This window comes from Netta rufina, assembly GCF_964035555.1.
Source record: "Netta rufina genome assembly, chromosome: 11".
NCBI lineage: Eukaryota > Metazoa > Chordata > Aves > Anseriformes > Anatidae > Netta > Netta rufina.
The window spans coordinates 5024267-5051228 of record NC_140134.1 but is presented as its reverse complement, the minus strand read 5'-3'; the positions used below and the strand labels follow the sequence as shown (position 1 = coordinate 5051228).

General features: G+C 38.0%; 1 protein-coding gene across 2 annotated transcripts in view; it reads left to right on the top strand.

Annotated features, from left to right (window-relative positions):
• ALDH1A2 (aldehyde dehydrogenase 1 family member A2) overlaps nucleotides 1-26962 on the top strand; it is a gene marked incomplete at its 5' end in the record, with an annotated part of 54594 nt that overhangs the window by 337 nt on the left and 27295 nt on the right. For both annotated transcript variants that reach the window (XM_084293091.1, XM_084293092.1), the window contains 3 exons: nucleotides 22795-22899; nucleotides 23135-23275; nucleotides 24754-24883. In XM_084293091.1, the coding sequence (XP_084149217.1) occupies nucleotides 22795-22899; nucleotides 23135-23275; nucleotides 24754-24883 (376 nt within the window). The remainder of the gene's footprint in view (nucleotides 1-22794; nucleotides 22900-23134; nucleotides 23276-24753; nucleotides 24884-26962) is intronic.

Here is a 26962-nt window from a genome sequence, read left to right as displayed (position 1 = left end):
ATATGGGAAACAGATTTTTAGCCCTCTAATCATCTGAAAAAGCACAGGATAATAGAAAATCAAATGAGATCTGTTGGGACTGGCTTTGCCACTTCTCTTTAAATGTAGCGTTTTCTACAGAGCTGTTGGGCTTTTTTTCACAGTGCAAAATCACAGGTCCTCTAATGCTTTGGTTGCTTTTGATGTAATTCAGAGGAAGTTGCTATACGTACCCATATTTCTCAATCAGAAAATAAAAATGTTTTCTTTCTTGAATTAGCCTGTGTACCCAAGGGACTCTTTTACAATTCCTCGAGGACTCTTAACACTGCCAGGTTGTTACAGCACTGGAACAGGTCTCTTTACTAACTTCCTGAATAAACCTTGAACAGTATTGCGAGAGGGGATATTTTTTCCTACTATCATTTCAGAGTAATTTTCATGAAGAGGGGGTTAACAATCAACCCATTGGGTCAATGTAGAAAAATCTGCTGCTTTTCTATGCTATATTATGGGACTACATTGATTTTGTAGATTAAAATGGACTTTAACAATGGTCATTTGTTTGTCAATGCAATTTGAATGTATAAATTTGTTTTTATGTTTTTAATCTTTGCATCTTCAGTACCTTTAATTAAAGAATAATTTCATTTCTATTGGAGAAGTTTCAAATGTGTGAACAGGTTACATTGTGTCAGACTTTGTTTCTAATTGCTGAGAAACTTAAAATAAAGCACATCAGCCCTGGGAAAAGGTGACAACATTTTTATCTACTGGAAATACAACTTCAGGAGCTTTAAAACTGATAGGAAATTCATTTTGACCAAGGTAGTGTATTTTTTGTCTTCCATATCATCACTTGGAAAGCTTTTCATCTTTTCTCTTTTTTTAAGTGGGTGCCAAAATTAATTTGTCTTCTAATTTGTTACAGCTATATCATGTTCTAGAAGCATGTTTCAGAGGAAAATCAACTCTTAGATTTCGTTACATTTTAATGAGAACTGCAATATGCAAATTTAAAGATGCAGGTTTTCTTGCATATAATTTATTTGAAAATGGTTTAAATAAATTAGGAATGTAGTTATTTGAGGTTGTGTGGTGTTACACTTTGGGAACAATGATATTATGCAAACAGTACTTGGCATTAATTTTATTTATTGCTGGTTTCAGTTTAAAATAAGCCTCAGTGGGTAATATCTGCTAGTAGTATCACAGTCGGTTTGCACAGAAAGTGTACTTGCATTTCTTCATTTTAAAACTAGAGAATTCGTTCAAAAATCTTTCAAAATCAGAGCAGTCATTAACAGCCATATCTTCTTTGTGAGGATGTAAGCTGGACAGTAACCTTTAATAATTCATTGTATATACTGCCATCATCTCAGAAATATGTAAGTTGTTACACATCTTATCCTACTGGAACAAGTAAAAAAAAAGTTATTTGTTTTCAATATTAAACCAAAAACAGCAGCAACACGTTTCTTCTAGACTTAGTTTTGAGGTATCAGGTAATTCCTTCCTGCTTATGAGAGAATGGGGTTTAGGACAGGTATTGAATATTTCACTTGGTATATCCTCTGTCTCTGTTTTTCTGTCTCTTTCTTCCCTCCTTTTTCTCTGCAGGAAACACAAGTGATTTATAGATAATAGGAGTCTTCAGTTTGGAGTCTTGTCTTGGGCAGGACTTTTATCCAGGATCCCCTTTCCCACCTATTACAAAGAAAAACAATCAAAAATGAAATAATGGATTGTAACTTGATTCTTTCATTTGGGGGAGTGGTCACTTCATGTCTTAAATGCCAAACAACTGCCATAAACAATAAATAACATTAGACTAAAGAAATTTACCAAAAACAAAACCAAAAAACCTCAAACCTTTTAAAATCAGACATCTGTAAGCATTCCTAGCGGCCTCTCTCCTGCTTGTTAGCTGAGAATTTTAAATACACACCCAGGACCCAGAATTCTTGAACTCTTTATTACAGCTGTCTCTGAATGTAAAATCTTAGCCATTTGGGATATAATTCCTTTAAAAAAAATAGAGGTACCTGTGGACATTGAAACAAAGTAAAGTAATTTTAAAAATATGCTTTGCTAATTAAATGCAATTTTTGAAATTCTAAAATTGGAAAATAGTTAAGACAATTTTGTTAGGACAGAACGTATTAAAGTTCCAGGAATCCCTAAACAAGATTTGTTGAGATGTGTAATGTACAGTGGAAAAAAAATAAGACTACTCATTAACCTTTACAATATTGCAATATACTTGCAAAGACTATGACAGTTTATTTCAAGAACACAGATGGAATACTTCCCATGTATTTGCAGTTTTCATGTATTCGATTATTTAGCAGAATTAATGGAACTTCTGTGATATTCCTCTGGGCTTTCTGAAATGAGCAGAAAACTGTGTTAAGTCCTTCTGATCTGTTATACCTGATGTAGGACACCAAGGCAATGTAGTTTTTCATTGGTCAGAAAAAATGTATCCAATTAGTGATGAAAATTACATGATGCCTGTTTTTATATTAATATGTGCAGCACGCTGTTGTGACTTCAATATTGGGAGTCAGTCTGTGCTTCTTTAAAAAATGAGACACTGGAAATATTTTTCCCACATTTTAATACTTTGGCATGGTCTCTGATAAATAATGCATTTTAGATGTGCATAATAATAATTGTTGAATACGATGTGCAAAGCCACATTCTGCACAGGCGTGAAGATCAGTGTTCTGACACACAGAGTTAAGTTTTTCTGTGTGGCTGACAAGTACTAAAACTGATACATGCAAGATTCTCTCCTCTTCATTGTGATGACTCTTTAATTCTTTACTTCTTAGTATTAATATCTGCAGAGGAATTGCTTCTACAGTACAGAGGATCTTCAGTATTGTATGGAAATAGATTATTGCACAGCCTTGTGGCACACTGAGCCCCTCTTCAGACCTGTCAGGAGCTTGTTGGCAGTGCTGTGCTCCATAAAGTGTAGGTAGGAAGGCTTGCAAGGGGGATACAGCCCTCTCCCTGGCAGCAAATTATACTGCTACAAGTATCAACTTCGTGCCAAAAACTCTTCCAGAATGGGCTGCTTCAGAATTATCAGCTGGGTGAGATCCACCACAGCCTGAAATCCAGCAAGGACAGCTACTGGCATGTTCTGTACAGCAAGCCCTCTTCTGAATTGATGGCTCTGAGAACCTCCTGGCTTCTGAGGGAGATCAGAGGGTTCCAAGCTTAGCATTATATTGTTGCCCTGCTCCTTCATGTTCTTACGAAACTCCATTCTGAGACTTGAATGTGTCCCATGTGTCAGACAGTAGACATGGAACCACTCCTATGGCTAGAGCCCTTTGCAGTGTTTTCTTCCCCTAAATTCCTCCTACCTCCAGAGGCAAGAGGTGTTTTTGCACGATGTGGCTATCCTTCCAGTCTGACGGTATATTCAAATCTGCTTTATAAAGTACTTTCTTAGTAGTTTTAGTAAATGATACTGACTTTAAAAGACAGCTAGTATAAAGTGAGGACCTTGTGGTTCTGTTGTGTTCCTAGCTCTGTCACTACTTCATCTAACTCAGTGAACAAACACACTCAGCTTGCTTCATGTTGGGGACACTAATCCAGCTGGGTATTTTAAGTTTTGTTTCTTCCTTGCCAACTGATCTAGGCCTGAGAAAAAATACCTGAAGAATTTTAGCGTAAGGAAAAGTTTAAGAATTGCAGTCTTTGAGAGCATTTTGTAAAATGTGCTCTAAAGTGATGAAGTTACAGCGCTGTGGCAGTAAAGAGGTACAGACCTGTTTGTATACTAATAACCTGTGAAATGATTGACAGCCATATTTTCTGACCAGTGTAAAAGGGTTTGCCTCTACTCTTACACCATCGGCTGAAACCAGTTCAGTTTCTAAACACAGAGCAGGTAAACTAGCCAGACTGTCAGCTTACCCAGTGCTGAAACTAACAGTAGACAGCAGTTTGCATTAAGTGTAGGCAAACTGATCCTGAGTAAACAAGAACTAACAAATACATTTCAAATTCTTGTATAATAAGCATTATGGTTTGACCTGTTTTGTTACTAAGTTTCTGTTTTCATTCTCATTGTGCTTTATTGGCATTGCCAAGAAATGAATGTTATAAAACATTGCAAATTCTTTTCACCAAAATTTCCTGCATGTGTTTCCCAGATAAAATTCTAGGCTGACATTAAGATGGGTGGTGAGAAATCTGCCTCATTAAAAAAAATGTGCGGAATCTTTTTCATTTTTTGAACTGGAGACAAGTTTTGGCAAAACTTATTTAAGTAACTGATGAATATGCACTATTTCCGCCTGTCTTTCCCTGAAAAAGCTCACTATTTGAATGCTTTTCTTTTGAAGACAAATTCAGTGAGTGATAGTTGAAGAAATTGGCTAGCTTTCTGGTTAGCTCGGTGAGCACTGTCCGATTACAAGAGAAGCACAGAAAATTAGAGATGGTTGTATAAAAAGTAATCAAATAGAATAGCTACTTCCTTCACTTTGTGGAGCATTTCAGCACCTATGCTGACACTATGTGTCTCTCTGTATTGTTATATGTTAAGTTTTATTATATATACTGTGTTTTCATTTACCATTGTTTATGGCTTCAATTTCTCTTGTAGTGTGTGTGTACTTTGTGGTTGGTATTACAACACATCAATCCATACAGCGATTGCACGCTACTTATGCACTTCACTCCAATTAACAGACTGAATATAGGACTCTCTCTTTCCTCCCCACATTACTGTAGATAACTAGTATATTATTGAGTAGGTAGCTGTTGTAGCAGTGGCCTCTCACTGTGCTGAATATTAAGGAAAGATTGAATCTTCAAAGAAAATGCATACTGGTTCAATGCATCAAGCTGTACCGGACAACACTGCTGGCTAGGGGAAATTATCTTCTCTTTGTCCCGGGGATAATGTCAAATGACACACTGAAAGATAAGAGCTATGTAGTAGGTGTTTTTCTAATGTTTGCAAAAATGTTTATGATTTCAAATCTCCCAATACAGAAGTTGAATATATTTATTTGCACACCAAAGCCAGGAGGTCAGTAATAATGAAAACACATGTCTGAGTTGAAGAAGAGCCAAATTCATACCTCTTTTCTGAAGCGAACATAGCAGAAACTTGAGTATGGATCCCTACTTTCTGACTGTAGGCAGATCCCAGCTTTAGCTCTGTCCATCCTGGGGAAGAGTCTCTCATTCTCTCCTGTTGGATAATCCACTTGTAAGTACTTATTAGGATGGAACTTGGCAGCCCAGTGGGCAGGACAGTCATGCAGGAAAAGCAGAATTCAGGTCTCTGCTCCCGGGATACTCTTGATGTCAGACAGAGCAAGGATTTGATCTAAAATCTATAGATATGTATAGATTGGACTACTGAGTTGGAATAAAGTGTCTTGAACACACAGTTTAATTCTGATAAAAATTATCCATTCCACTCTGTCTTTCAGAAACTTTTCCCACAGAGCTTCATGAAGCGTGATACATTTCCATATTCAATTTCTGTCTTGATGTGTCTGCATTTTCTGATTTAAAAAAATCCCAACAGTCCCAGAATTCCTGATAATCTGGGCTCAGCTAGCCCATCTCTTTGTCAGTGCAAGACTGTTCCCTGCAGACCCTAGTGGGCTCTGCCAGTTTGAAGTTAGTTGCTATCATAAATTGCTTGTTCCTGCAAACACCATACACTGGAACCACTCTTACCTATTCCTCTTCCCTTCTTTACAATGCATGTTAACAGTTGCCTTCAATAAGCGAAGTGTAGACATTGCAGCTCATTGGGAGCATATCACCATCTAAAAGTAATACGAACCCTTCCTTCCAACACGCTCTGCCTTGCACTTAGTACCTCTGGCAAATTTTATCTACCCCCAAGTTGTCCAAATAGCTTTTAATTTCAGTACTAGCAGTCCTCTCTTCGGTACTCAGATTAGTCTGAGTATTTTTATCCACAAGCTGTGTACCTTACTATTAATGATCTGCTAAAGCAGGTGAACCATGATATCGATTGCTAGTCACAGTAATGAAGGGGCACCTTGCTATTAACCTCTTTCCAGGGAGAATTATCCATTTATTTCCAGTCTTTTTATCTTATCTCTTAACCGCTTTTTAAACCATGGCAGAACTTTATCTTTCACCATATGGTTACTAACTTTCCTTAATAGCCTCTTGCTAAGGACTTTATCATCAAAAGCCTTTTTAAAGTCTAAATAAATTATACCTGCTGATTCATCTCTGCTCCTCATTTAACTAACTATCTTCCAAGAAATCTCACAGGTTTACAGAGATAAATGACAAAAGATGAGTTCATTGGTCCATATAATAAATTCTTTGTCAGATCCTACATGAAGTCACATTTCTTCTATTATAGTTTTGCAGCTATTTTTTTGCTAAGACTGAACTGTACTATTTTGCTATTTATTTTTTTTGCAAATTGTTTGATTCTCTCAATTTCTAAAAAACACAACTTTTTATCTTTTTTTTTTTTTTTTTTTAAAGAGTAGAACTTACTCTCTGAAACAAGTAACCAAAACATCAGCTTTAGTTCATCGGAAAGAAATGCATTTATAAAATGGATTTACACAGAGACAGCATTTTAAGGAAGCTATGTAAATGTAAACATAAGTATGTTTATGTTTATAGATATGAAAAATGTTCAGAAAGTTATCGTTTTGTCCAAGATTTCTGAGGATTCTGCTGAGGAATCCTCAGACAAGTGCTAGCATCCCTATTCAAACACAAATAAGCACATAAATAGCTATGTGAAGACTTATTACCAAACATATATATGTATATATACATAAAGAAAGATGAGGTTTAAAAATTATTGCCATCTAAGGACCCAATCATTCATTACTTTTATTATTATTTAAACGAATTGATGAATTCCTGTTTGGACTGCATACATGTATTTGCAGTTGGTGTTTGTTTGTTTGTTTGTTTCCAAAACACAAGTTCTGTGTTTCAGAGTTTGTCTAAAAACATATTTCTACCAACCAGCATTGTCTGTTACTTTTAACAGAAATCTACCTCCACGATGTAAACGTGACACATCAATTTTAAGTTATACAGTGTAACTAAGCTTTAAATATAGGAACGTTTCATTATGAGAAGTATGATACAGGAAGCCACATCAAAGTGTTGGGCAATATCATTGCTCCAACTGTCAAAAGAAAAAAAAAGGACTCAGTTCTCGTTCACTTGAAATCAGTTCCTCTCCCAGAGAGCCTAGTGAATTAGATTTTTACCTTATGACTTGAAACACAATGCATTCCAGCTTTGCTGGACTGAAGTGGGAAAACATTTCAGAGCAGAGAACTATCTACATCAAATTCTGTGACCCATGTGAAAATTTTTAAGGTCAGTTCAATCTCAGTTGACCACAGCTGGAGGTTAAAACACACGGACTGCGCTGACCGCTCAAATATATAGACCTTCATCTGTGAGGGATTCGTGGGTAATCAATACTTTGAATTGTACCCAGAACCTAAAGGGAAGCCGGTGGCACAGCTGTGCAGAGGCCAACAGCAGGTGTTGTGGTTACAGAAAGGATATACTTTGCTAATTTCCATGTGGATTTCCAATATGCCCCCAATTTAAAAGAAGTGAGTTACAAAAATTCATTTGGACAGTTGAAAAGACATAGGAAGTGGTGCATGGAAGAATAGGCTGCGGCCTCAGATGGAAGCAGGATGCCAGGAAGACACTATCCTCATGTTGTGCTTTGGTCATCTAGCAATGATTACACAAAACCCCTCCATTTTGACTCTAGTTCTTATAAGTGCCTTTCCTTATTGAAATTTAAACACACATATTTACACAGGCAAAGGCTGCACTCTAAAGTGAAACTGATTTATTTCCAAAGCAGAACTATTTACTTGTTTTTCAGGTAAATGGAGGTGTTATTTGACAGTCATATAGAAGCTAATCCTATCCTCATGTGAATAGGTCAGCTAGCCTTAAATGTGGCTTCAAGTGATTAGACACGGTCAGGTCTGATGGTCTGTGTTTCATCTGAAATAGGGCCTCTGCACACAGAAGGACCTCTCAGGTCTGTGCTGTAGCATTGCTCTCTCATGCTTCAGTGGGAAGAACACCACTTAATACACCATCACCATCACCCTGGGATATCTTTGGTGGCTTTCATGCAATTCCTGATGCCTTAGCCTTGTAAAGTGGAAGAATTGAGATGAATTGGCATTTGGGATTTCTTTAAGGAACTGAAATTTGACTCTGCAGCACACTTGAGACTGAAGTACCCTGATCTTGAGCATCGTCTTCGGTGTATTGTTGTTGTTAGATTTTTAGTAAAGATGCATTCCCAGAACAAGTATTTTACCTGTCATCTGTGTACAAACTCGTGGTTCTGCTTATCTTCCCTTGGCCATACAACTCATCAAATTCCAGCCAGAATAATCATCTACGTATAGATGGTATACGTATTATATTTGGCTACGAATAGCCAAATTAGGACACTCCAAATGAGCAGCAATTTCTGGAAATATTTTCAGTCTCCTTTCTTTTACCTTTCATAACCAGGTTGTTCTAAAAATCCAGCTGCTCTCCCACAGACTGAATTTACTTATTTGTTAAATGTAGTCTTCTCTTGGCTGTTTAATTTGTGTTATCTTTTTTGTATATTTTTCTTCAGTATATTTAGTAACAATTTTTCATTTCCAGTTTGTGCTTTGCAGCCTTTTAAAGTTAGCACTTTCTTTCTGTCTTTCTTTTGGCCTGCATTTCCTCTGGTATCTTTCTGCTTAGCCACCCCATTTATTTTCTTGCTTCTGCTTCCCACTTTTAGTCTTGGGAATGCAAATCTTTGACTCTTTCACATTCTTAAGCCTCCATGCTGATTCTATGGATTTTAATTTCCTAGCTTCAAGCAGGGAGTTTCTAAGTTACTTCCTTTAAAAAAACCTCCCCTTCTTGAAGTTTAGTATCCCAGACAGTAGGGCTTCTTCATGTGTTTCTCTCCTGCAATGAAGCTGAAATTATTTATGTGGTAACCATTTCTCAGGAGTTCAGACACAATTTTTAGTCCTTGACAGGACAATGTCAAATGTTGTTTAGATTAGGATATAGAGAACTGTATGCCCACTAGACACTCTCAATGCAGCTCTCACTGACCTAACATACAGTTACTGTTGCACTCATCTTTTATTGCCTTCCTGTTCTTTTTCCACTTCAGCGTCCCTTCAGTTGTTCTAATCCAGAAGTCAGTATTGGCTCCTGCTGTTATACTTCACGACCTATGCTGCCTCTACATCCATGGATGTATGTTGTGTCTCTGGCTCCCAAATATTTCTGTTCCATAGAATATCCATGGAAATCCTTGCATACAGAGCTAATCCCCCCTCTACAGAGCCTGACTTGTCCTCTCTGCCTAAGTTTATAGCTAGAAATCGTGGTATGTCTCTGATAATTCGCATCCCCTTATGTTCAAAAAAGGCTATTTCTTTTTCCTCTCTGTGATACAGTCCAGACCACCCATTTTCACACTTAGGTTTCTTATGCCGGTTTATTGGCACTTGTGCTTTTATTTCATAACTGTAAGATGACCTAGATGAAAATTGTGATCTAGTTAGTTGAAAAACCCTGTAAAGTCTTTTCAGCCTAACCACTAAAGCACTTCCCATGACATTGCACCTCATTCTCATTTACCACTCTGCCAGTGTTAAAAGTCCTTAAAATAGAAATTACATTTAAACTAGCTTTAATACTTCTTTACACTGTCAAAGTCATATGAGGAAGCATTTATGTAACTGACAGTTGGATGCATAGAATTATTTTTTTAAGAACAATTTTGTTATTTGAAACTTATTTGGAGTTTATTTTAAATGTTCTTTGCATCCAGGCATAATAAAAGCATTGTCCTCATTCCAGTGAGTATTTTCAAAACTTACCAGTATACCATAACATACACTTTTTACATTTACTCATGTGTCTTTTTGGTTGTAACAGAAGTAGTTTATTTTTGAGTAGTTAGAAACTATCAAGAAATTACCATCTGCCTTTCCAAATCAGGAGGTTTATTTTATTTTCTCCAGTTTCTTTGGTTGTGACATATGGTTGCAGCAGTCTTGTACCAGAATGGCCTGCACAGACCTTGAGAAACATGCACAGGTTTTTTTCATGACATCTGGCTAAGCTTTCACATTTTCTATCAGTGTTGATGTTTTGTTGGTTTTCTTCTCTGTCTTTACCACACTTTCTTTACTACATCTACCTAACGGCCTCTTCTGTCTTTTGTGATGTCTCTGGGATGCTGTTGTCCTAAGAGGTGATAATCAAGCTCTGTTTTTTCACTTGTCCTCTGAATCTGTGATATTAAATTAACACTAAATGTGCTAGCTGTGCTGCTGATGACCTCGTCTTGGTGTTCCAGCCCTTCGAGAGCAATTTTAAAGTCCATTTCTTACATTAGTAAAGACATTTTTAGCTAGCATCACACAACTGCAAACGTTAATATTCATCTCTTTCCATCAAAGCTTTTAGAAAGCATGAATTGATTCAGTCTCACTGTAAAACTGGTGACAAAGTTTCTTCACGGATGGGGGAGTTTAAAATTGTGGGAGTGTAACCATGACCATCTGAGACAGTAGGTCAGTGGCAGAGGCAGGATCTCTTGCTAAACCAGCCAGACTACTAGAACAGAAAAACCTCTTTTTCTCTGTGCACTATTCTGGGGAAATGGAAATACAGGTGAATTTCAGAGGCAGTGTTTACACGTATACAATTATTATGCTCTTTTCTCTGCACTCACCTATGTATGTACACACAATATTGACAAAAAGATCTCTTCATGCTCTTTGCTCTCTTTCTGTGTCACTCGGAGCACTGGCTGTATCAGTTGTTGTCTCTCGTCATTCCCTTGAGTGTTATCTGGGAGGCAGAGTCGTCCTTGCTAGAAAATCTGCATTATGACTTGAGGTGAAGCTTGCAGCATTGCTTCCTTCTGTACTTTCCTCTTAGGAGAAGGATTTCCATCAGTGCAATGTGGAAAAAACACTGGAAGACCAGGTTGTTGCATCGGATTAATTTCTTCTCACAGGTTTTGTTGCAGTAAAGCACTTCAACACAGAGAAAGAAGGCAGGCCCTGCTATTTAGATGACAATCGTGAGCCACATGCAGAAGCTGCCCAGCAATTGGTACAGCATAGCTCTCCCTGCCATCGGCCAAGACAATGGCTTTTAATGTTTGGATTCTTCTAGCTGAAACACAAGTGTGCTCATGCTCTTGCTCAGACTCATTTCATTTCTCTCCTTGAGGGAGCATTAGGACCAATCCTTGATAACTTATTTCCTGGTTAGAAGCCTTTACTTGCTTTCCTAGAGTGATTCCCTGTGACTGGGAACCTCTGTAGTCAGCTCTTCCAGCTGTTTGCCTAAATGGTCTTCAGGGAGACTAAAAGCAGTGAACCTGGAATAACAACATTTGACTTCAGCTAGGTCCCATGAGAATTTAGTTATTACTTAATGGATTGAATTGGTGACATATCTTATACCAGATAACTGCCAGAGGTTGCATGAAATTAACCTTTAACAAATTGCTAGTTATTGGTATACTCTTTACAGAAAGCTGGGTGACTTATGTTTGCAGTCATTAATACTGTTTTTCGTACCTGTACATGCCAACAGTATTTGCAATGTCTGGGTGAAAAATATCTCAGGTTTAAGTCCTGATGGTGGTTTTTAGCCATGTGTCATTGTGTTCACTACACTGAGCATAAATCCTGTCTTGTAAACAGCAGGGAGACTAATGAGATTTGCCCACATTCTGGTATCATTACAAGGGGCTCCAGCAGAGAAAAAGGGAATTTGGTTCGAAAGGAGAAGAGAACCACAAATTTTAAAGGAAATGGGGAAAAAAAATCTCAGAACTATGTATATGAACGTTGTTTTTAAGGAAGACTTTTTATTGACAAGACTTATAACTTACTTTGCTCATTTAAGGAAATCTCTGTGTAGTTAGACTTTGTTTTTGCCTTAGTCCATGTTTTTAATGCTTCATGTTTGGCAAAAGGTGAGGGTCGTGTTTTTAATTTACATGCTCAGAGTTACTGGTCTGCTTCTATTTAAAGATAAGTAGATTTCATTTTTCATGCAGGCCTACATTTCTATATGGAATAGCTTTCCAACCATATATAAAAATGTGAAACTCTATTAAATACTGGCATTATTTTGCTACACCCTGAAGTGGTTTATTTGCTTGGGACTGTAAGGACACATCCCATTTTAGTCTTAGCACCACAGTGTACTTTAGGGTGTAAATTTGTCAGGTACCCAAGCACAGCAGGATACTTTGACAGCTTAAGCCCGGTTCTCTCCAATCAGTCTTATGAATAATAAAAAGTAGAACGGCCTATTCCAGTTCTGTATGTGTAAAGTCAGTGTCTAATCAGCAGAAAGAACTGCAGAAGAAATAAGAACTGAACTCTGAAGCAAAGGAATCTAGTTAAAGGCTGCTTCTCTCCAGAGGAATATCCTCCAGTAAATAAATCAAGATTTCCCAAGTCTTTTTATTGAAAAGAATTTACAGCCTGAGAGATTTCATTGCAGTATTGAATAAGAGGAGAGGTGTAGTGTTCCTTTGCATCTTCTTGAAGAGCAAAAAGGTTTATAAATCAGACTTCTGGGAATTGTTATCTCACAGCTTCTTCTAACAAACACAACAATTTGTTTTAAAGGCTTTCACCAGAGATGTCATAAGTGGTAATCCCTGTGTTGTAAGTAGGTACTTAATGTGATTTAACTTAATGCTGATGATGCAAAGCTATTCTCCCCCAAAAGCCCATTAAGAACATCCAATTTTCTGGTAGACTAACACTCCTGCTCACTATCCTTGAGATAAGTGACTGTTTAACCAGGATAATAAGGAATAGTTTCAAACTGAGGCTGCAAGACTTGAGCAACATCTGGTCTTTGTGAAAGTTTAGACTTGAACACAAACTTCACAAGACAGATTTTTATTCTTTTAGGAGTAATTTGAAGTTATATGTACAGACGTGCATCCAGGCACTTACAATCACCTCAACGAGTGCAGTAGTAAATACAGTTATTTATGATACCTATTGGTAAACATGGTTTAGACAGAAAAGGGACACTGCAAACCATTTATGTAAACCAAATACATTGATGAGTACAGAGTTTGATTTCATGTAGCCTGAAGCGCAGGTTATCCAAGACAATGCTTCTCATAGTGCTTAGTTATTTGTTTGTTTGACTTTTTGTGGATTCTGTATGTGCAGAATGACATGAAAGGAAATGTCATTGGCATCATTTAACAAAGCATTCTAACAGTAGTATTTGAAAATATTCAGGATGCAAAGTACAAGTGAAGGCAAACTTACCAGGAGCTTATGGCTGCTCACTTGGGTCTAATATAGAGTTAGCACTTTGCAGGTCAGTGGCTCTGCTATTTGTCTCTGACCTAACAGATCTGGAGTTCTTCACATCAAAACCAAGTCTTGCTGAGCTGAGATCAAACGTGTTAAGGTAAGGATCTTGCCAGTGATTTATCGTGCCAGGGAGGGTGATCAGGCCATAAGGGGCCACTGCAAATGAAGTTGACATTCCAGCAATTTCTCATGTGTAAGGTAATTTTCTCAGATGGAGCTTTTAGGTTGAAAAGTATTTGTCCGTTGTATTTTTCTGTGTTGCCTATAGTGTGAAATCCTAGGAGGAGTATATATTTACACAGCATAGCTGATTTCTGAGACCTTGTTCTTTGGTGATGAGCATTTAAAGGCAAACAGTTACCTAGAAATAATCTGCTACATTCTTTTAAATGGCAGAACGTCTCCCATGTACAAATAAAAAGATTGCCTTGTTTTATGTTGCACATAGTGAGCACACAACACCTGCAATGCACAAACAATGCAAAACACAGGAATACTACAGACTAATATTAACCTTGTTTATACAAACCCCTCATTCCCACAGTCTTAAACGAGTGCTTGTGGAAGGGTTTCCAGGATCAAGTTCTTAATAGTCACAACTTCATTAAAGTCCAGTGACAGCTCAATAATTGATTCTGTAAACAAATACTCCCTCCCCTTCTCTCCTGGTTTAATGGATTTGTAGAAATCTTTCATTATTTCATTTTTAAGTTGCAGTAAGTGCCACCAAATATCATATACTGCATAAAAGCACCACCATCCTTACCCATGTTGTTCAGTGATGGCTTTTCTTTGTTATCAGTAGAAAACCAGAGCATATACAATTTTTTAGGCATCTTATCTTCAGGAAAAAAAAAATAAATCTGATACAGCACAGAGCAAGACAGTATATGTTTTTCTTCAGCAATTAAGGAAAACCCCACAAGTGAAAGGATGAGTGAAGCTTGGGAGCTTAGTTTCTTAGGAATGCATAAAATATTACCTGAGCTACAGGAAACTGTAATTGCTTCTGTATTTTGCTACTAACAGTACAAAAAATTCTTCCTTAACTGAAAAAGGAAAAAAAAAATTACTTTGAAGTTACTTTGAAAAGTAAAAATTACTTTACTTACAGTCTTTATGTGCTGTAAATAGGGCTGTGTTTTGTGGTTTTGTTTGTTTTGTGTTTTTTTTTTTTTTTTTTCTTCCCACAAGTCTTAAGAAGACAGCCAAAATGAATGAAATGTTTGTGGTGGGTATAGTTCAACAAAAAATACAATCTGAAGTTTCTTCTCTTTAGGCTAATTTTCTCAAACAACCGGATGCAAAGTAGTCCCTTCAATGAGACTAAATTGAAATAATGGATGCTACATCAGTGTGGCACAGTGAGAAACTAAAATAGAAAAGGATATCATCACTCTTTGGTAGCCTGAGTTTTGTGCAGGACATACTTATGGGGAAAGAAAAAAAAAAAAAAAGAAAAGCCAAGTAAGCATGCTACTGCATGTTGTAAAGACTTATTTAATCTCCTCAACTAATTACTCAAACTTCCTAATTCAAAATCATACAAACAAAAACGTTTAGATAAGCCATGAGTCTTTTTCAAATGGGTGCCCCCTACAGCTTAGAAAACAAACATGACAGGTTTCCCCTGTCTGATGTGCTGCCATTTGCAAAAGAACAGACTCAACTCCCAGAAAGACAGAAGACTAATTAAGGCAGGAAGATAGGCAGATCAAACATTTGGTGTGAGGGACTTGGGACACAGAGGAGAAAAAAAAAAATCATGTTACATTCCACTTTCACAGCAGACTGACAGGAAGTTTCGAGCCTTTTCTGATTCCATTTGCTGCACAGTGAACCTGCATTGCCCCACATTTCTCCTCCCACTCACACCCGGTTCCTAGCATACCGTTCCCAAAACATACACCAACTGTGAGTGGCTGGGGGCACCTGCCTATTTGTCCTTAAGCACCTAAACAAGATGTCTGGATTAGCGGGCCAGCGCAACAATTGCAGTCCTTGGGGAATGCCTCCCTCTCCTCCTGCCCCGCAGGGACAGCAAAGAGCCAGAACTTCCACAGCAAGTGTCACCATCAGGTGCTAGACCATACGAATCCTCCAGCTTTGTGTCTGAGTTCATTTACACATGCTGAAATGTCTTGAGCTTGATGCAGTCACCTATTTTAAATACTCAGCTTCTGATCCAAACTCTGCTGATGTCAAGGACTGTTTGTCAAGGACTGATTTCAGTAGGCTTGGCTCAGGCATTGTTACTTGGAAGTTATATCCAGAGAAGATGAACACCCCATCTTCTCATCCAGACATGCACCCAGGGCACAGGACTCAGGTTGCATAGACATAATTCTGCCACACTGCAAAATACCTCTGCACTGACAGTGAAACCAGAGCAGCCTCGTTTGCTTTTGTGTTTCCTGTCCACTTCTGCTTTTTTGATCCTCCTGCTGTAGTATGTTTGTAAATGTTTAAAGTTCTCCAGGCATCTCAGTACACTCTGAATTTTAGACTTTCTTAAGTGAAATTTCTAGCTTCAGTTTATGAAGGAAACCTTCATTTATAGCAGACCATGTGTAGAGGCTATTGCATGGTCCTTCTGACTCCGGGCACCAAATGAGTTAAAAGATACAATCATGACAAATCCCCAAATACACACAGTTTTAGAAAAGAGCTCTCTTTTGAGGGCAGGTGAGGTAGAGAGAGGGAAGGAGCCACGATGAACTAGAATGTCAGCAAAGAAACAGAAACGGGCAAAGAAGAATAAAAATCAGTCTGTTCTGGTTTTGTTTGGCCTTTGCAGACCTTACAGGCTCTGGAGTGGGTGTCAAGTCTCCAGTGAAATAGCTTTGTCTCTGAGTATAAACACCCCTCTGCAGGCTGTTGCTGTTGCTTGATCCAGCTCCCACTGTAACCAGTTGGAGGTTTCCTGTAGATTAATGAGGAACGGATTGGACCTTTAATAGCTGAAAACCAGCTATAGCCATAGCAGAGTGCTTGCCAGAATTAAACTTAGTGCAAAGGTCATTGTTATTCATGTATAGTTCACTGTTACTCCTCTCAAAATAATTATAATTCCTCTACATTTGAACAGTATCTCATTACAAGAACCAAAGCCTGGGTCACTATTGCAGGAGCGATATTACTCTGTGGTAACTGAAATGCAAACCATGATAACCATTTGTGGTTGTGTGCTCAAGCCAGAGTAAGCCTTAATATAAGCAGGGAAGTGATGCAGTCTTTGGCACTGCCCGATGAAAGGCTCGCGTGCTGACTGCCTTACGAAGCAGGACTCAGCACTGACACATTTGGGAAGGGCTGGCTTCCAAGTCCAATTTGTGAACTGCATGGCAAAGAGCATCTCAGTCCTACTGTTGACCTGAACGATCCCCTTCTAAACAGAGCACTGCTGCTATTCAATTGCTGACCAGTCCTCAGTCAGTCTGCTTCAGTTGGCTTTTGCTTTCCTAATGCCTGTTTATAAACCAGGTTTTGCTGGTTCTGTAGCCAGCTGTTGGTTTCCAGTCAATCCCAAGAGTGCCCCACAAAATGCTCTGGCTAGAAAGTAAGAGATTTGTTGTATCAAGACAGCCATAAAAGTGGAGGAAAACAAAGCCTGAGAAAATAAACAATCTGCACCTCTGATTGGCAATCCCTTCTACTTCATTCCCTTGCAATTGTACTAATCATTAGGGCTCCTGAATTGTTTCCAAAGGAGAGGAAATGAAATTGCTGTGATGGGAAAGGATATGAAATTTCCTGACCAGACTGAGGCACAGGTGCCCGGTATCTGTGATGTTATGAAGTATTTACCAAGGGAAATGCTGCTGCTGGATTTTTTGCATGCCTCTAAAATGGTTGTATGTCCCCCACCCCATCACACACACACACAAAAAAAAGCCTTTATATGTATTTTTTAATGCCTCCAGCTATGAGAAGATGCTGAAGGCTGAACAGCTGTGATTCTTTTATAAAGTACTTTGGCATCTGATGCCCCCTCCCCCATCCTCGCAGATTTAATGTCAAAGGCTCTCTAAGGAGGAAGCCACATATGAAAAAAAGATCTTTGATGGAATGAAACTATAACCAGCTACTAAATCAATTGAGTTAGGAAATTCCCATTCATTCCTCCATTCATCCAGAACCATATCTCCTGTGGGAAGCCATTATTATTTGGATGTTAAAATCTTCTTCCTGTACCAAAAAAACATTTCTGGAGCTGCAACAGTACAAAAACATTGTTTATTAAATTCATGGGAAAATAATTCCACCTCTAAAGAGCTGAAGGCTAGGCCACTGTCTGTCCACTGGCTGCAGTTCTTACTTATACAGCTGGAGAGTCTGAAGAAAATGTCTGGTGACATCATCACTAAGCAATATCAAATTAAGAATGCAGATCATCATTTCATTTGCACATCATTTGAGAATATTTTCAAGGAAGGAAATGAAAAGTTACATTGTTGCCACCTGTGTTGATTGCTCTTCTGACTTAAAGTAACCCAAATTACTTTTTTTTTTTCCTATGTTGTTAGAGATGATACAAAAAAAGAGAGCAAGCAGGACTCCTCAATGAATTTAAGAATCAGCCCCCCCTTTCCAAATCCAGGGCTAGCCCCTGGGTGAATATAAGATGGAATTTGTAGTGCCAGAAAACCAAGCTAAGAGCTGTAAAGGTGGTATTATTTCTGTGCTGCATTTTAATTCTGTATTTATACACACACACGAAATGATTGTTGTATTGTACTTCCTCAGTGGTAAATAGTGATGAAAACATAAAATCCTGCATATTTCCTCCCTGCTGTAAATTTTGCTACTACGGCATTGCAGATGTTTTGTACAAATCCCTTTCTCTTTGACTGTTTATCACTCCTATTTAGAAATGAATTACCTCCATAGTTTGAAATGAACACTAAGTTGCTAACCATTAGCAAGCCAACTGGCTCAGATGGCTACTTATACAAGATACTGTATTTGCTTATTTGCAAAGCTTTATTTGCTTTGCTTTAAACTAAAGACACCTACTCACGGCTTGATTTCAAAGATGATGATCGTACAACAATGCTATTGAATTCAATGCCCAGTGCTTTTTAAATGCAGGTCTTACTCAAAGTACAGTATATGATTTCCTTCCAACTACATTTCATCAGAGTCTCAAGTAACTTGAATTTCTACATGGTAATTCTAAATGTTCTTTTTCCTTTGTACACAGGTTTGTATGTTACGGTATCTCGTAAGCTCTGAACAGTCATGTACCCTATATGATGAGCCAGAATGCTTCCTTGGTTAGTCAAGTGCATCTCTTAAAGGAATCAGTAGTGGCTGTATATAAGTAACCATGGGCAGAATTTGAATGTAGCAATTACGTGGTGGCACCATTATCTTGCAAAGTTCTAAATACCAAAAAGTCTATGTAAGGCATATGCGTATGAGGAAGAGGTTATTAGAGCCTGGGAGACAGTGCCTGTTCTTTTAGGAAAAGCCACATCCTCTCTACCTTTCATTTGGAGGGGAACAGAAATTACCAAGATACCTTTAGGATGGGTTACCTGTTGTGCTGTGAGGTACCTGCCTGCTAGGCTTGCCCATCCTGTGCACATACACACCCACCCATCCACTACCCCAGCTACTGCTCTGTCTTGCAGGGTGCCTCAGGCTGCATTGCTGGTGAAGAAACAGTGGTTACCTTCCTCTCTAGACTACTGGACACCAGCTACATCCAGATTCCTCATTTACAGGAGGCAGCGTCTGTTCTGCCTGTTGGGTTTGTTCTTAGCCAAATGCCTGTGCTGACGGGGACACCTCAACAAAGCAGAAGGGTTGCCTTTTCTCTTACTGGTTGGACATTACTGCAGTTATTGGCTCTTCTGAGAGGAGATGGCAAACTCCATGTTCCTGTGTTCCAAAAGTTTTCAAGCGTTTCCTTCTTCCCTTTCCATTTTGGCAAAGTTTTGTTGATAGCACCCAACAGGCCAGATTATTTAACTACTCACAATACCGCATAGCAAATACATGACATACTATACACTTTTTCTTTTCCCTACTGCAAACCACAAAAGGTAACACTAGGACTCAAACAAAAACAAATTACCTCAGTAACTCCTGGAAAACTCAAGTGGTTAATCAGTTACCTTTTATTTACATATATATGCTTAATGCTGAATTAAGTTGTAAAAACCAAAGGCTGATTTATAGCCCCAGTCAGCCTTAATTAACATTGATTCCAGGGGAATAGTAAATGTGAATAGCCTTCACAATTGAGGTTGAACAATGAACTCACTGGGTGTTGTCCAATTTGTAGCATGATTTACATGGAAGCAAGCCCTTCTTTTTTCTGGGGTTATCCTTTTTTCATCTGGTGTTTTGGATGGGTTATATATAATCCATAGATAGGAACATTTGCTGTCAAATATTCTCTCTGATTTAGAGTTAGCCTTTACCACGGTCACTATAAATAAGGGAGGAAAAAAAACAATTTGAGGCTTTGCAGGGATTCCTTGTTCTTGCAATGTGTCATCGCTTGTCCATTTCATGGCATTTTTACGAAGTGGCCATAATGAAAGTCAGATTAAATGTACAGGATATATATGTTTAATCAACAGCCATTGGAGCCAGTAGTGCTGGAAGAGTTATAAAAGCCCCTGTGAATGCAAATTTATTGCAAAAGAATCTAAGTCTTGGTGGTAGGAATATCTGCTGAATGGTACTACCTGACACAGAACACCTAAAACTTTCAAAAGTGAATTATTTAAGTGTAAGGTTTTGCTTGTAAAGCCGCCAGCTGCTGGATTTCAAGACTTGAAACCATTCCAAAACATGGGACTAGGTACTTTATATGTGCACTAGAGTAAATACTCTGATTTTACTGCCAATTTAAATGTGCTCAGTTTACAGTAATGAGCTTGTATAGGCAATACCTTGTTTATAGAAAGTGGAACAGGAAGAAACTAACATTAACCATTAACAGTAGCAATTTCTCTTGCCTTCAACTCTAACTTTATGCCAAGTAGATCTTTCCCATGTCCTATCTGAAATATTTGCTATTGCTATTCTTTTTCTAAGCCTGTGGGATAAACGGAGTATTCAATAAAATATAGTTCCAGTCAACTTGCATTGCAACACTCTTGTGCAATTCCAAGGCACTATTTCTTATTTCTATGGTAAAATCTACTTCAAGAACCTAAACATGTCCTTTGTACAGGCAAACCTGATGATCAGGTGTTCATCTCAGCAGAATGTAGTTAACATTTATAAATCTCTTTAAAAAAGAGCAGATCACTTCTGTATAGGAAGAGCAGTAAATTGCAGTTGCCTTCACTTAGGTTGTTTCACTCAACCTGTTTTATTCTTTCAAGACAAGAATCTATTTCAAGAGATCACACAAGAAACCTATGTGTTTATGTACATAATGTAACCTTAAACAAACATCTTTACATCTCTTTTGGCCATCTGCTCCTGAAGCTGCAAGCTCTTCTCCCTTCCCCTCCCTCCTCAGTGTACTCCCCTACCATGCCTGTGTAGTAAACTCCACTGAACTCCACAGAAAGGATGTTGGTAAAAATCCTTCTTCCACGCAGGTCACAGATCTGAGTTCCTTTGTTTTCACTTACATATGATCTAAAAAATGATGGTGATACGCTGGAGGATTTTTGGCTTATGGTATTAGTCACTACAGATGACACCAATGATTCTTTTGTTGACTTATTTTGGCTGGTTGGCTCCAAAACTCATTTGTCTGGGTTAGCTCCATTGGTCTTATCAGGGACCAATACCTCAATTTGAAAAGCTGTGCAATCAATGAGCACAAAGACACTGCCCATAGTCCAAGGGGCTTACAGTTCAAGGACATGAACAGGTTCAAGGTAAATACAGTGTTCAAAGTAGGCAATAGATGGGAAATGATTCAGTGGGTCCTGGGTTCAATTACCTTCAAAAATACAAACAAAAAAGTAGAGGGAAGATGGAAGATAAGTTTACTTCAGATGGACTCTGAAATGGATAGAAGGACATACAGCAAAATGGTTGAGGTTAGAGATACAGATACAGAAATGCAATGGAAATGTAACCATGCAAGTAAAAGTACGTCATCATTAGTTTCTGTGTGCAGTTGTTATATCTGCAAGGTTTTTCTGAGGCAGGCACAAGCTCCTTCTGCCCATGTCTTGAGTCCACTCTGAAGCGGAAGCTACATGTATGTCAGTGCAGTTAGTGGGGCACCAAGCCTGAGCCCTGATAAGAACACAACTACATGGCTTCCATTTGGCTTGGAGTAGGCTTAACAAGCTCATGTCTCGTAACAGAAAACTCTACAAATGCATCTCTGGCTTCTCATGCAAATATGAGTGTGTAGCCTCTTCACTTTCTTTAAAATGCATGGGCACCCCCGTGTCTTCATCGTGATCTTTTATTTTACAGACTCATTGGTGTTGCAACTTTTTATCTTGGACTTTCTGACCATGTCTTCTTTAGTGGCAAAATTCCCATTGATATCAGTGAGGTCAGGGCTTCCCCTTCAGCATTTGAAGCTGTATTTCATGGCATGCAGCAAAACAACATCAATAGCTGAAATCCAAGGCAGCCGTATGGTTCCTGAACTATGTGAACACGTTCATTCTTTCTCTTAGAAAGATTTCAAGGGCAGGAAGACTCTGAATACCAGGAAAACCTTTCACTTGGTCATTTTTCTAGAGTGCCTTATTTCATATTTGCTGATAAATAATTGCATCCTGTTCTTGAAAGTCATTCAGTAGAACACTTGTATGTCCGTAGTCACCAGTAAAAATCTACCGTAACTAAATTTGTCATTACCTCTGCCAAGACAGCTGTTGTCATCACCATTAAAATTCAAATTTGGTTTGCCTATGACAATTAAAATGATGTCAACACGGAGGGAATTTAACCATTTCCATTGCTCCAAACAGATAAGCACATTAATTCTGTGCTGCAAACCATCACTGTAGCCATAATCAACTGACTGTGCATTGAAGAATGGTGATGTTTGAGATTATTCAGTCTTGACTGGTTTGTATCAATGACCAAATGTTTACTTACTGAGATGGGTATTGAATGATTACTCCAAACCCTTGTCTTCGCTCCAGCAGTTTCAAGGCTTTTTTCTCTAATAACAATATTTCTTTCTTTAGTTTATTGCTTACAGTGCTTGAATTAAATTTTAATGTCAAACTAGTTATTTAGAGTTCAACGTTGTTTCTACAATGACACTACCACAGAATACAGAAAGGCATCATGGGCTGAGCCTGAACTCTTGAAAACTCTAATTCTCACAGTCATAAAGAAGCTTTAGCTCTTTTGTATTAGGATCTGCAGCCTTTCCCAGAGTTTGTTGTTGTATGCTTTACTGTTTGTTTATGCAGGGGGACTGATGACTTTTCTCCTTTTCTAGATTTTTATCAATAATGAGTGGCAAAATTCTGAAAGTGGGAGAATATTCCCAGTATATAATCCAGCAACAGGAGAGCAGATCTGCGAGATCCAGGAAGCTGACAAGGTAATGCATCCCATGAACTGGTATATATGTATACATGTATGTTGATATGTGTGTGTTTTTTAATATATATATATGTATGTAGCATAGCAACAGTTCCAGACTACCACTGCTGGACAGTTCTTTTGTTAATCCCAGTTCAAAAAGCCATCATGTGACTAAGAGATTGTACAAATGCAAATTTCATAAACCTAGTAATCTTATTTACCTTCATTTGTTATTTGTTCCTTTTTGACAGGTTGATACGGACAAAGCAGTGAGAGCTGCTCGCCTCGCTTTTTCTCTAGGCTCAGTTTGGAGGAGAATGGATGCATCGGAAAGAGGCCATCTTTTGGATAAGCTAGCAGACTTGGTCGAAAGAGACAGGGCAACTCTTGCTGTAAGTGGCACACAAAAATTAACAGTCAAATCACCTGTCAGTTTTACATTCTGAGAGCAAATTAACTCATAAATGTGTTAGCATGAATAATATTTGAATACTACAGTTAGCCTGATGACTGACTGGCTACTCAAGACCTAACCTGATCCAAAGCTCATAAAAAACAACAACCTTTCAATTAATGACGAGCTTTAAATTGGACGCAAGAGAAATGAATGGTTATGTGTCAATGTGCACGCACATATATGCCTGACATGGAAACTTGTGACTTTTATAAAAAATAAATAAAAATCGGAAGACTGAGTGATTTGTGCAGATATTAATGAAAAATCAGGTGTAATGTTTGCTGATAACTGAACTGGTAACATGAATTCTGGGTATTGCGCTATTTAGCTCACATGTGAAGCCATCTAAACGGTGGCATTGTTAATGTTGTTTTCCGCATGTCAAGTGCTTTGAACTAAGCTGCTGAACATCTTAATTCCAGCTTTGTCAACACTTAAATCATCTTACCACCAGTGTATACTGTAAAATCGCCACAGGGAGAAGGAAGTGCACAGCAAATCAAGTTTACTCTGCTTGTCATTTGATTTGTATTTCCACAGCCAAGCTCTTTACTGAACTGCACCACAGGCAATGCCATTAATTGCTCGTGGGGATGTTAAGTCAGCACAGAATTAGGCTTCTATTCTTCTCTATTGAAATTCACTTGATGGTTGGTGTGTTACACATGGGCGTACTTCACCCATTCTTAATGATTTCTTTTAGGCAGCTATTGAGAGTCAGTTAAGCTACTCCACATCTTAGGACATTTTATTGCATTCTTTTTGCTAAATGATCTTACGGAACCCTGAGGATAGCTTATAAGATACTTTTAAAAATAGGAATATTAACTTAAAAATAAGGACATCAGGCTGTTAATTTATGAGCTTCCCTAGAGGAGAGTTTGTTTATTTGATGGCAATAAATAAACTGGCTGTACATTATAGATATCTCAGGCCTCAGCAGGAGTCTTGGCAGCCATATAGAGATTTTTTTATATTCACATCAATTATATGGAGGGATATGTCCATTCTTCTCTTTATGGTTTCAAATCATTTATACGGGGTTACAAGGAGCCCCTTTTCAGCTGTTATCATTAACATAACAGAACCTAGTTTGACAGGCATTTTTATCTTGGCTCCTGATTAAAACAATTTAGTGTTTATATATCTGGACCAAACACAGTGGCTATTAGGTCGAAAATGCAAACGTGCATATCTACATGGATGTGGATACACGCACACAAGTACACAGGACAGACAGACACAGACACACATGGATGCACATGCTTAAAAATCATAGTCATTCTAGAGTAACTGGTTGGTCTTCACTAAAATCTTTCTGTCATGATTGAAGAGCTGTTGGACAGTGAATACGGAAGTACAATAGACTAAAAATGCTACTGTATTTATATATTGACTTTTCTTGTTCTCTAGACTATGGAATCACTCAACAGTGGCAAACCTTTCTTGCAAGCTTTCTATGTAGACCTTCAAGGAGTCATAAAAACCCTGAGGTATTATGCTGGTTGGGCAGACAAAATCCATGGAATGACCATTCCTGTAGGTAAGAGAGATTACAGCATCGGTGTGCACCTAAACCTTCTGATTAAGGCCAAATGCCTTAATAGATTACTTCATTAAAGACAGAAGAGAAGCTTCTTTTACTGACTAAGATGAAATCAGATTGTTTTTTTCCAGTGTGTAGTATGCTGCTGAAGTAGATATCTGAAAGTTAACAAGGGCTGGGCCTGCTATTGTTCTGTCCTACATGCACATTGCAAAAAGTGTTTTGTTTTTTTTTGTATATGCCCATCTGAGAAGGAGATGGCTCAAAATCTGCAATGAAATACTGTAATACTTATAGAAATAGATGAGAACACAAAAAAATATGGTGTTAACAGCCTGATTAAGAACCAGCGTGCTTACCTATGTATCTTGTTTATATATGTCTTCCTATTGCCTATGCAAATCATTTTACTTGAGACTAACACTGGACCCAAACTAATGTATACTTTGAGAGAGTTTGCAGTGTTACTGTAAAGAATTGTACATGTGTATCAGATATATTTTGTTACAAATGCTTCCTCAAATCATGTGGTGGGATGAGTTTTATACTTTATGTATGAGAGTAATCTTTATGACTGCTAAGAAACTAGTTATTCTGCTCTGATTTTTTTGGTACAACGATAACAGAAGAAATCCTCAATGTTATTTTTATTCAACAAGTCTCTTCCTCCTCCTGCTCCTCCCTCCCAGCTGTTTAACAAATACAGGCTGAATTTTCTGTTGCAAAGAAATTCATTTACAGTCTGGACTAGATATACCAACTGCTATAATTATGCAAAATGGCACATGATAGCAAAGAATGATTTCATGCAGGTGCAGTCATTGAGATAAATGACTTATCTTTTACCTACATAAAGTGAATCTTTGGGAGAATGGTAAGGAAAACCAACATTTATTCTATGGATTTTCAGCTTCATGGTGCACACCGTTAATTGCACGTGCATGTTAATTACACATTACTGAAGGAGACCAAAAAAACCCACTCACAAGTAAATGAATTTGTCATTGTACAGTACCAATTTCTTTAAAACTACATAATGTAACCTGATAGCTGCAGTACAGTATTTTGTCTCTGTACAACAAATCACAAGATTACCAAAGCAGGGCAAACATCATAACTATCACAGTGTTAATCATCATGGTGTTCAGCTTATTAAAATGTCAGTGTGTACTGACTGATGTTTATCATCACTAGAATATATTCACCCAAGAAATGACAAAATTAGTATTTCTGGTGTAGCCTCTCCTGTAAGGACTTGTGAAGATTTCCATAGCTATTTAGGCTGAGATTCATAAATCCTGGTTTTGCTGCTTGCGTTTTCATATTTAAACATGCAGAAGTGCAGAGTGCACCATAAATTCATATATTCAGCAAATTTCCTGTTCCCTAATCCCTTTCTCCCTGGTCCATGAATACCTCCTTCTCACTTGTTAGCCCTGCAGGAACACAGAATTTAGGTCGGTCACCAAAAGGCACTGCCAGCTTAAGGAGAATAAATATTGTCCTCAAATGGTGAAACAGATGAAAACCCTGAATTTCTCAGTGTTGATGAGCTATGCAAGGGGAGAGGAAGCCACATTTTCAGCAGGCCTTCCTAAATGCAACAGTGCTAACACAGGTACCAGTGGTGTGCAATCATAAGTTATGATTTTTGATATTCACAGATTTTCAGGTTATCAGTTCTGAAGGCCAGTGTTAAACAATGTGCTCTTTACTTTCACTTACTATCAGCTTGTCAGAGGAAACCAAACAAGACAATAACAACAAAATAAAGCCCAGATAGATTTTCTTTCTGTTTAGTATGTTGATAAATCTGAAACCTCCTAATCTTTTATGTTCCTGTTGAAGGGTTCTTTTCCTTTAAAATAAAAATAGGCAAGTGATAGACAAGTAGAAAATAGAGGAACAGTGTTTTTTACAGTCACATTCCTTTTGCTCCAAAAATTGCTAAAACCATCAGACTGCCCTTTGCTTGCTCCCATTCATAAAGGCTTGATAATTTAAATTAAAACATAAATGAGGTTAGACTAGAAACTGTTAAACTAATCAACTGAATGCAAGTGTAAAGGTATCTTC